Source organism: Triticum dicoccoides, chromosome 3B, assembly GCF_002162155.2.
Source record: "Triticum dicoccoides isolate Atlit2015 ecotype Zavitan chromosome 3B, WEW_v2.0, whole genome shotgun sequence".
Lineage (NCBI taxonomy): Eukaryota > Viridiplantae > Streptophyta > Magnoliopsida > Poales > Poaceae > Triticum > Triticum dicoccoides.
Window position 1 is genome coordinate 599,010,200 of NC_041385.1, and position 11,850 is coordinate 599,022,049.

Genomic DNA, 11,850 nt, shown 5'->3' on the forward strand with positions numbered 1-11,850 from the left:
TTTTAGATCAAGACACATAGTAATTTGCTCACATTAATTCTTCCATTCCACTCCCAATGCACTCTCTCACATGCATGCAACCAATGAAAAAGCACACATGAAGTGTATTAACTTTTCAGCCATGGCACCAACAACAATAGCTTTCAATACAACCAATGAAATGGTTGCATGCATGCACCTTTCCAACGCGGGGCCTTATAAAAGGGGACATGCTTGTGATGCTAAGAGGCCTAATAAACCCGGACGGAGGGAGTAAATGCTTATTCCATCTGCTCCTCTCTTTTTATCCCGATGGTAAAAGAGTTTTATTCCATATGAATGAATAGGGTTAGAGTGAGTGAACTTGTGCACGAGGTTAATGTCGCAGCAGACATGTACCAAGCCTCGTTCGTGGGCAAATATACGGTGGGCGCCAGTGTCGTGTTCCTCCTTTTTATTAAGCTTTTCTTTACAGAACCGAGGGGGGAGAGACGAAGCAGTGGTGACCGAGTCGGAGTTGGGTGAAAGATTAGTTAGTTAATTGTACCGCATGCATGCATAGCTTGATTCTTGACTTGTCGTCCACTGAGAACTGCATATTCTTGTTCACAGGCCAGTTTATTAATCATACTCGGATCACGGCAGTACGCTGGTATAATAATTAACAATAAATCCGCGATGGTGACTTGTCCACTTTAAATATTTTCTGCGTTCTGTACTACCATGATCGCGCAGGAGAATAGGGACAAACTGCTGGAATATACTCCCTTAGACGTTCAGAGACAGTGAGAAAGTGGAGGATTATTAGATTACTCATCAGAGGAAAAGAGCTGGAAGGAGGGAGGGTAAAGAACTAAAGATGACAAATAAGACGAAAGCGGTGGCGGAATCGGGTCCGAGACAGAAACAGTAAGCGAGAGATGCACGGAGATACCCAAGATGGAAGTGCATCTTTAGCTTTTACTAAGTTTTAACCCAAGTTGGGCGTAGTTTTTGTGTCTAGTTACATCCATGTACCTTAGTCTTTAACACCGGCCGCGTCTCTTAGAGTAACTCTTTTTTTTTTGTCCAAACGAACGAACCACGTAACACCCTGTAGCAAATGGTCTTCTTATCGTAGAATAGAAAACAAAGACTGCGTAGGTAAGGCACTACTGACATCGCATGCAAGTGGTAGTCGTCTCCTCCTGGATAATAATTAGACTAAGAAAACATATGTGTTTAATTAGTGCATGATGATTGTTTGAGAAGTCCTTTTTGACAGATTATACTAGGAATTTTGTGAGCGGATACTCAAAACGCTCACCAGGAGCATATGCTCCTAAATAATTTTGCTAATGTAAAATAGCCAGAAGGAATATCAACATGCATTTGTTCGGGTCCTTTTGGATTTAGTGTATGTAATTTTCATGGAGAAAACATTGGACGTGTGCTAAAAAAAACGCTTATCACTTCAAAGATTGCTTTTTAGAGCACCAAAATTTGTTTTGTTTTTCACATCACAACATAGGTGGTTTCTTCATGTAACTTTACACGCAAAAGAAGAGGACACGCACAAATATGTCATAAAAATGGTAGGAGTTTTTAGAGATTTGTTTTTACCCATTTACTGTTTATCTGGGAGCCAAAGCCCTCTTTTGTGACACCTATTTGCCATGCTTGAGTATGCTGATTCAGAATGTTGTTTTATGCAGTATGAGTCTCCAGGTTTTTTACCCATAATTTCCACCTTTTCTGCTTTATGCACAACTAAGTCTTCTAGAAGTACCGGAAAAAAAATGCTAGTACTCCCTCTGATCCATATTAATTGTTGTTGATTTAATATAAATTAATATTGATTGGAGGGAGTAGTATATTTTTGTAATAGTGGCCAAATTTTTTCTACTACTTCATTTAATGTTTTATCTCACCTGGTTTTTAGATACTCAGTATTAATATCAAATATACTACTACATAATAAATGAAGGTGAAGAGATAAAAGATTACAGTTATGCAATTGAAGCGAGAAGAGCTGAACATAGATGTGTTTAGTTCACAATAGTTTGAAAAGTCTTTTTTTTAAGAATACTCTACGAACTTTTGTGAGTGGATTTGAAATGTCCCCCGAGAGCATATGCTCCTGTATGTAAGAAATAATTTTGCTAATGTGAAAACCTGGAAAGAAAATCGACATTCGTTTCTTCGTGTCCTTTTGGATGTATCTAATTTTCATGGAGAAAATGCGACATGTGCTAAAAACGCACTTATCACTTCAAATTTGATTTTTAGAGCACCAAATTTTGTTTTGTTTCTCACATCACAAACATAAGTCGTTTATTCTTCTAACTTTACACGCAAGAAAGGACACACACGCACACAAAAATATGTTGTAAAAAAATTAATAACTTTTAATAGTATACTTTTTGCTATTTTACTGCTTATCCAGGAGCCAAAACTTTGTCTCTCTTTTGTGAGATCTATTCGCTATGCTTGAGTATGCTAATTCCAAAATTGTGCTATATATATGAGTCTACTTTTTTTACCCATAATTTTCACCTTTTCTGCTTTATGCACAACTAAATCTTCTAGAAGAATTAAAATTAATAAATTATACTGCTCCGTTCGATTCATATTAATTAAGCGATAATTAATATGGACATGAGGGAGTAGTATATATTTTTGTATTAGTTCCAAGATTTTTCTACTACTTCATTCAATATTTTATCTCACCTGGTTTTTAGATACTCAGTATTAATATCAGATATACTTCCTACATAATAAATGAAGGTGAAGAGATAAAAGATTACAGTGATGCAATTGAAGCGGAAAGAGCCGAAAATATAGGGGGCTCTCTCTAGAGAGAGAGAAAATAGGCGCCCATGCGGCCGTGCCCAATAGCGTTGCTCCCTGTACCTTTCAGCTTTATAATCCCCCCACAAATCTCCCCACTCCCTCGCCCACCCTCGCCCTCCCCTCTCTCTCTCCTCCCTCAAAACTCTCTCCCTCCCTGAAAATTCTCCGCATACTGGGTGCCCAAGTGGTGCCGGCATCTCGCTGAGGCGAGAGAGAGAGAGAGAGAGAGAGAGATCCTCCCCTGTTTCCACTCCCCCGCCGCTCCACCGACCCGCCCTCTCCAGCCCCGCCGCCGAGCCGGGAGGAGGAGTTGTTGCAGCTCAGCTCCGCCCCAGCTCAGTCCCCGACCCCGAGCTGATCGTCCCGCCGGCGGCGAGATTCGACCAGGTAGCTCCCGTTCCTGCAGAATTCCGGTTCCTTTTGGGCGCGGGGGTGGTGATCTGGGGCGCTCCAGTGGTGGAATTGTGTGTTTTGCCTTTTTCTTTCTTCGGCCGGGTTCGGCCCCGTGGGAATTTTCCATTCTGGGGGCACGAGGAGTGGTGTTTACGCCTTTTTGTCTGCTTGTCTAGTGGTTTGATCTGTCAATTGTGAGGACAAGCCCAGCCCTTTCCTCTTTTTCACCTAAATCCTTGGCTAAAACTGCTGTGCTACCGCTGCCTGCCCGGAGTTCTTGAGCTCAAACATGTTCAATTTAATTCTTAACTAAGCAGTATTGAATGCCTCTGCTCTGCTGAATTTGGGAAGGAAGTAATTCCAATCTGGTGTCGTCTCCAGGTTTTTCAGTTGCAGCACAATAAATACATGCTTGTTTTCATAATTTTCTAAAAAAGTTTGTCTTGATCGGCTTCTGGTGTTATTTGATTGCACAATTCGAACAGTCCCGTGTGATTCAAGCAGTAGAACTCAATAAATTTTCTCAAGAAAAGTACTGTACTAGTAGTACTCAATTCGTAGTCTAACAATTTTCTTTCTTTTTGTTTGTTCTTGGCATAATTCAGGGCACGACGGAGAGATGTACCGGGTGAAGAGCGAGAGCGACTGCGAGATGATGCATCAGGAGGACCAGATGGACTCGCCGGTGGGCGACGACGGCAGCAGCGGAGGGTCGCCTCACAGGGGCGGCGGGCCGCCTCTGAAGAAAGGGCCCTGGACGTCGGCGGAGGACGCCATCCTGGTGGACTACGTGAAGAAGCACGGCGAGGGGAACTGGAACGCGGTGCAGAAGAACACCGGGCTGTTCCGCTGCGGTAAGAGCTGCCGCCTCCGGTGGGCGAACCACCTCAGGCCCAACCTCAAGAAGGGGGCCTTCACCCCCGAGGAGGAGAGGCTCATCATCCAGCTCCACTCCAAGATGGGCAACAAGTGGGCTCGGATGGCCGCTCATGTAAGTGCGATGCCACGCTGATTCACTGCTTTACTTCATGTACTAGTAGTAGATGTTTACCAGTAGCAAGTCATGCTCTTTGTGTGCTGTTCTTGTGCCTTGCATGATTTCTTCCAACGTCATGGTCACATGGGGTTGAAAGCTACAGATTTTTATTTTTATCTATCGATGATTGTTCTGAAGACTATATTTTTTATGTGATGAACTGTTCTGTTTAATTTATATATTGGAACTGTGTTAATATTTGTTGCACTTCCTGTTAGTTACTGTTATTGCTCTGGATGAAAGACTAACTTAAATGATTATCTAGTGCAGTTTAGAAACTAATCAAACTTGGGCTTTAAGTTGGTACATACTGTGTTCAGCTCTACTATTCTAGTTACTGAAAGCTAGTTGGCCTGACTTTTAAAAGGTTGAAAATTGACGGCATACACCATGTATGCCTTAAATAGGCAGTCCATTTTTGACCTTGACTGCGTTCAAGGGGGTCGCCTGCTAGTCTGGCATCTATGTTTGACAAATTGAGTATTAGTTAGCGGTTATTTCAGTGTGACCAACTAGTTTTTTTTTGTTGATAGTCTAGAGCAGCTACTAATCAAGTATGGAATATTATGACACAGTACTCAGTCAGTTTTTCTATCTTTTAGCATGTAGAGTACTTGCTACAATTTGGACATAAGCCCTACAATTGATCCATGTTTTTCACACCGATTCCATTGAAAAATAGGTTATCATGTACAGTATATTACAGTACTTTATCCTGTGTAGATGATTCTTGTAAAAAAAGTTCACCTCTTGTTGTTATTATTGACTTTGAGCACCTCTTCTCAGTTGCCAGGGCGTACTGATAATGAAATAAAGAATTACTGGAACACTCGAATAAAGAGATGCCAGCGAGCTGGCTTGCCAATATATCCTGCTAGTGTATGCAATCAATCTTCAAATGAAGACCAGGGCTCCAGTGATTTCAACTGCGGCGAGAATCTTTCCAGTGACCTTCTGAATGGAAATGGCCTTTATCTACCAGATTTTACCTGTGACAATTTCATTGCTAATTCAGAGGCTTTATCTTATGCACCACAGCTTTCAGCTGTTTCAATAAGCAGTTTGCTTGGTCAGAGCTTTGCATCCAAAAACTGCGGCTTCATGGATCAAGTAAACCAAGCAGGGATGCTAAAACAGTCTGACCATTTACTCCCTGGATTGAGTGACACCATCAATGGCGCGCTCTCCTCGGTCGATCAGTTCCCAAATGACTCTGAGAAGCTCAAGAAGGCTCTGGGTTTTGACTATCTCCACGAAGCCAACTCTAGCAGCAAGACTATTGCACCATTTGGGGGTGCACTTACTGGCAGCCATGCCTTTTTAAATGGCACCTTCTCTACTTCTAGGACCATCAATGGTCCTTTGAAGATGGAGCTCCCTTCACTCCAAGATACCGAATCTGATCCGAATAGCTGGCTCAAGTATACCGTGGCTCCTGCGATGCAGCCTACGGAGTTGGTTGATCCCTACCTGCAGTCTCCGACAGCAACTCCGTCAGTGAAATCGGAGTGTGCGTCGCCAAGGAACAGCGGCCTCTTGGAAGAGCTGCTTCATGAAGCTCAGGGACTAAGATCTGGGAGGAACCAGCAGCTTTCCGTGAGGAGTTCAAGTTCCTCTGTCAGCACGCCGTGTGATACCACGGTGATTAGCCCAGAGTTTGATCTCTGTCAGGAATATTGGGAAGAACGTCTGAATGAGTATGCTGCTCCCTTCAGTGGTAATTCACTCACTGGATCCACTGCTCCTGTGAGCGCTGCGTCGCCTGATGTTTTTCAGCTCTCCAAACTTTCTCCTGGTAGGTATATTTAAATTGCTCATCCATTCTTGAGAATGAAAAAATTGTCCTGAGTTACTTATATGAATATCTATTTGCAGCACAAAGCCCTTCGCTGGGATCTGGAGAGCAGGCAATGGAGCCTGCATATGAGCCTGGGGCTGGGGACACTTCGTCTCATCCTGAAAACTTCAGGCCAGACGCATTCTTCTCCGGGAACACAACTGACTCGTCCGTCTTCAACAACGCCATAGCAATGCTCCTGGGCAACGACATGAACACGGACTGCAAGCCTGTTTTCGGCCACGGTATCGTGTTTGATACTTCCCCGTGGAGCAACATGCCACATGCTTGCCAAATGTCGGAGGAATTCAAATGAATTCCTTGCAACCTTGAGCGGTATCGATGGAGATTCTTGGTATCCCTCACCCTGATTGTTTTGAGGAAAAATTCAGAGAAAGCCTCATCGATTGTATACGCTGCTAGCTCGCCGTCGACAGGTCCTTGACGGCGTATGCAGCTGCTACCAGAAGTGCTCTCCATGCAACTAAGCCCCCATTTCCCCAATAAAGTTGGTGGAGATAAGCCGGTTATCTATTTTTTGTTTGTTTGTTTGGAACTAGAGACCCTTTTTGTCATCTCTTTGGCATTTATTTGAACAATGTAAGATCAGTTACTGCTTTTTTCTGGTGTACTCTCTCTTGTTGAACATTTCCCCCCAAATTGTCAATCGATAGTAGCATCTTTTTTCTTGCGCACAGCAGTGGAGTATTTTTTTTTCAGCTTGGTCTATTACTTATTATCCATCAAGCATTCAAGCTGCTGGCTAGTACTATTATTATTCAGTAGCTTGCTCCGTGAAGTTTGTATACATGGCTGCCGATTCAACTCTGGCTGGCCTACAAACAAACGTCTGAAACATGCGCTGTCGTGTTTGCCAGCTGCTACAGAGCATGGTGGCTAAAACTTGGTGATGTTCCCTGTCGAGCCATTTGCCGCAGAAACAGAGGGAGCAGGGCAAGGCAGGGAGAGGGGAGGGCGCACACTATTTATGTGCCGGCGACGTGCCGTGGATGCTCCGGCCCTGGTAGAACGGAGACGCCGCGCACCACGCGCGCGATGTGCACGGCATGACTCGCGTGTGGTTCTCTCTGCCCCCTGCCCGTGTCCGCGACGCACGGTTCGGGGGCTCTCCCCTCGCTGCTCATACGGTGCCACGATTAATCAACACACGCACGTGCGGATGTGCCTAGATTTTGTCCCCCCGAAGGGATAAAGTCTTCCCTGAAAAATATAGTCTACCATGCAACTGATTTCTTCCAGGCCGTTCAAAAAAAGGAAAACGATTTCTTCAAGGCCGATGCTAGGCGTCGGACGCCATATTCGTCCGGTCGCACCACAGCCTCACGATTCAGTGCATAACGTCCATTGGCCATCTCAAATAACTGCCATCGGTTGCACCACCGATCACCGCTCACCGATCCACGAGGCCCCCATCACGGTTGCTTGCACTGCTACGCCAGTTGCAGCATCGGGCGCGCTAAGTTTCAGGTATTTTTTTTTTGAAACCGAGGCAAAAGATTTGCCTCATATATTAATTAAGCAGAGAAGAGGTTTTGTTACAATAGGCACCCTTACACGGCATGAGTGATTACTCGCGCAAAATAATGGCCCCTAATTTCTTTGCCCCGGCGGTGACCCAAAGCTTTGCCTCATTGGCAATGGAAGCTAGTAAAATAGGCGGTGGAGCACACTTATGCCGGAAGACCCGTGCATTCCTTTCGTTCCAGACGGTCCACGACACGAGCATAGTCATCGAGGCCATCGCCTTTCTGTCGGGTACTCCTGTCCCGGTCAAATTTTCCCACCAACTCTTGACTGAAGCCTCCAAATGCCATGAAGAGGTGTCCAAATGCGTAAGCTGAAATTTCTCAATGACCATCTTCCAAAGGCGGATGGTGTAACGACACTTGAAAAAAAGATGAGGACCGCTCTCTTGCTCCCTTTTGCAAAGAGGGCAAAGACCCTAAGTTTCAGGTATGACGGTTGCTACATTGGGTGCCTCTGGTTCCAGCTCGCCGTGTGTCGGTTTTAGCTCGTTGTCGTACTGGTTCCATCTTGCCGCCGTGCCGGCTGCAGCATTGGGCACTCCTCCGGTTGCAACTCATCATCGTCCTCGTAGCATCTTCGGTGGCCCGTTCCAACTCCTTGTGATGCCTGTCGTAGCACGCTTCGCCGTCGTACCAACTCCTCGGCACGAGCCATAACACCCCTTAGTGGCTAGTCGCAGCTCTCGGTGGTGCCCGTCGTAGCACTTTGGTGGCTGGTTGCAGCATCTCAGTGTCGCCCCTGCCACAGGTTGTAGCATCGTCGGTGGCTACTGCCAGCTCTTGGTGGTGCCCGTTGTAGCATCTCGGCCGCCAGTTGCAGCATTGCTACATCGCCTGTGTGGTCCGCATGGCCTTCGATTGCAGCTTCTGGTTTCGCCGATCCTAGCGTTTAGCTTCACCGATTACAACATCGATGGTCGCAGGTGTGATCGCTTGCCTGCCGATTACAGCTTCATATTTCATTGGGCGTAGCTTTTAGCTTCACCCCAGTAGAAGCTTCTAGCTCCGTCGGTTGCAACACCTTGCAAGTGCTCCCCTCAGCCTCACAACACCGGTCGGGGTGCTCGCGGCACCACTTGCCTGCTCCACCCTGCAGCCTTGACACCCCTCCCTTTTGTCGTTCGCAGCTCGTAGGGCCTTGGCCCGCAACAGAAAAGCAGTAGGAAGCATGGCCTGCGATGCGACATGGAAGAGAGAGAGAGAGAGAGAGAGAGAGAGAGATGAGGATGAGGATGAGGAAGGGGAATGAGTGGATGAGAGCAACACTGGCATAATGAGATAAGGGGGTCCAGGAAGAAAAGCGGCGCGTGGGCCCAACCGTGTTTAATGCTTGCATGTGATCGACGAAAATGTGGTAGGTCGACCGGTTATAAGGCTTTACGGTTCTTCAATCCTTGACTCCCACAAAAAGTCTTGAGGAAATAAGAGCATTACATCTGAACTTAGCAAATCCGCCCCCTATATGTCCGCGGGCACCCGCGGACGCAGGCACGCAGCCAGACCACCCCTCATATGTCATGCCCGGCATTCACATATCTCAAATCCGTACTCTCAACATGCAAATCCATGCACACCCATCATACACGCCAATGTCGCACGTAAATAACAAATGTTGATACTGAAAATACATAGTTCTTACATAAATTCTATTTTAAGTGCACAACTCAAACATTAGCTCTTTGGTTTCTATTGTGGGTCCACATATGCTCCACAAGATCACTGGGTAGCTGCGCGTGCACATGATGATCTCGAAGATTCTGATGCATCTGTAGAAAGTTCATAAGCTGATTTGCATCTTGATCTTCCAGGATTTGAACTTGTTCTCCAAGCGCTTCAAAATCATTGGTTTGGGCTACACCATCACCCTCATCCTTGACAATCATTTTGTGCGAAATAACACAACATGTCATTAGTTGTCACAAAGTTTCTGACTCCGTGTCATTGTAGCTCCACAAATAATTCCAAATGAGCTTGAAGCACTCTGAATGCTCGCTCCACATCCTTCCTAAATACTTAATGCATTGTTGTAAAGTGGCTTTGTTTGTTTCCTTCTGGTTCATATATGGTCTTGACAAATGTCGTCTGTCGGTGTCAAAACCGCGGATCTCGGGTAGAGGGTCCCGTGTAACGACCCGAGACCGACACTCCAGAAGACTTCCAGCTATTCTGAATTTCGTCGTGTGATTTTTTTTGCTTGTTGCATTTCATCATCGCATCATTCGCATTGCATCGGCACTCTGTGTCGTCATTATTTTCAAAACATGCATCCATTAGTAGTCGTCACTTCTCTCCGTTGTTTTTGCTGTCCGTTCCGAAACTAACCGCACTTGCACTGTTCGTAGTTGCCGCTTCTTCCTCGCCTCTGTTGACCTTTCTCAGACCAACCATTCTTTTGTTGTCCGACCGTTTGACCCTCTCTACACAGTACTCAAACCCCTCGTGAGCGCCTGAAAACCTTCCCCGAACCCGACCCGCACCGCACATCACCCCCTTAGTTGTATGACTCTACAGAGTTATTATCGAGTGCCAAGGGTGATACCTCGTCAGCACTTCTGATGTTAACCTTGTAGTGTAGCTATTCGGTCGTGGTCATCGAGGGTGATTCCTCCTTCACCACTCGCGATAACGACTCTGTCGTGCAACCCCTCAAGTGTGGACCATCGAGGGTGATTCCTCCAAAGTCCACTTTGACAGTTACATCGAGTGGGAATCCATTGAGGGTGATTCCTCGAGATTCCCCCTTGCTGTTTCGGACACACGGTTACTTTGACTTACCACAGAACCATGATGACATCGGGTCGGCCCCGAGGGGTACCCGCAAGTGATGTGAAGTCGGGTTGATCTGGAGGATACATGCAAGTTTTCCATGCGGCGCGGCCAGGCATTCTTAGCCGTTGCTGCAAGTCCGTGAGACGGGGCGACGGGACCACGTATCATGGATCATTGATTGTTACCGCACTACCAAGACACTAGCGGTTTGGATATTTGATCTGAGTAGGCCTCTGGCCTTTTTCGCACTAACCACCACGCGAGAATAAGTATGGGCACTTTGCGTCGTATGTATCAGCCAAAAGCTCAACGGATGTCAGCAAATGGAGCGGCGCGCGCCGGGTTGGACTGGAACACCTCGCTTGTATAAGGGGGGCTATGTCTGCTCACCGGCTGCGTACGCAACATGCAGGAGTGCAAAGGGCGATGGGTCCAAGACCCTGCGCGCTTAGGATGTAGATCAACGTGTTGGCCTCTCTGATGAGCCTAGGTAGGACTGCTGTGTGTTGATCGGCTGAGGGCGGTCATGACCTGATGGTGTGTCCGGCCGGAGTTGATCGAGCATGTTGGGTAAGTTGGTGCACCCCTGCAGGGAAGATTATCTATTCGAATAGCCGTCTCTACAGTAACGGACGCTCGGAGTTGTATCCCGATCGATACAACTAGAACTGGATACTGAATGCTGAGGCATGTTATGGATATGTGGCTTTGGGATTGCTTTCTCGCAGGGAGTCGAGGAAGGATCTCTGGGCGTTAATGTTGCAACATACTTGTTTAATATGCTATTCTTTACTCTTCTACATGTTGCAAGATGCTAGTCTTCGATGGGACTAGCTTTTCCCCTTCTATTCTGGCATTCTGTAGTTCAGTCCACATATACTACCCCTTTTCATTGATAATGATGCATATGTAGTGTAGATCCTTGCTTACGAGTACTTTGGAGGAGTACTCACGGTTGCTTTGCTCCCCTTTTCCCACCTCTTTCCATTCTTCTTGGATGTTGCAACCAGATGGTGGAGCCCAGGAGCCAGATGCTACAGTCAACTACTACTACTACCCCAATAGAGCCTACTTCTACGTGGAGACCGCCACCGACAAGGAGTAGTTAGGAGGCTCCCAGGCAGGAGGCCTTGCCTTTTCGATCATGTTACTTTTCTGCTAGCCTTCTTAAGGCAAACTTGTTTAACTCATGTCTGTACTTAGATAATGTTGCTTCCGCTGACTCATTTGTATTCAAGTTTATGTATTTGAGCCCTCGAGGCCCCTGGCTTGTAATATAAAGCTTGCATTATTTTAATTTATGTCTAGAGTTGTGTTGTGATATCTTCCCGTGAGTCCCTGATCTTGATCGTAGACATTTGCGTGTATGATTAGTGTACGATTAAATCGGGGGCGTCACAAGTTGGTATTAGAGCCGACTGCTTGTAGGTAGTCCCCTTTCCTAACTCCTTGGCCAA

General features: G+C 46.2%; 1 protein-coding gene across 1 annotated transcript; it reads left to right on the top strand.

The window, feature by feature from the left end:
* Positions 1–2,924: 2,924 nt before the first annotated feature.
* On the top strand, positions 2,925–6,772 carry LOC119277345 (transcription factor GAMYB-like). Its single transcript, XM_037558618.1, has 4 exons — positions 2,925–3,198; positions 3,810–4,195; positions 5,027–6,035; positions 6,116–6,772. Exons 2-4 carry the CDS (start codon positions 3,824–3,826, stop codon positions 6,391–6,393), a joined length of 1,659 nt encoding a protein of 552 aa, XP_037414515.1. The 5' UTR covers positions 2,925–3,198; positions 3,810–3,823; the 3' UTR covers positions 6,394–6,772.
* Positions 6,773–11,850: the final 5,078 nt, after the last annotated feature.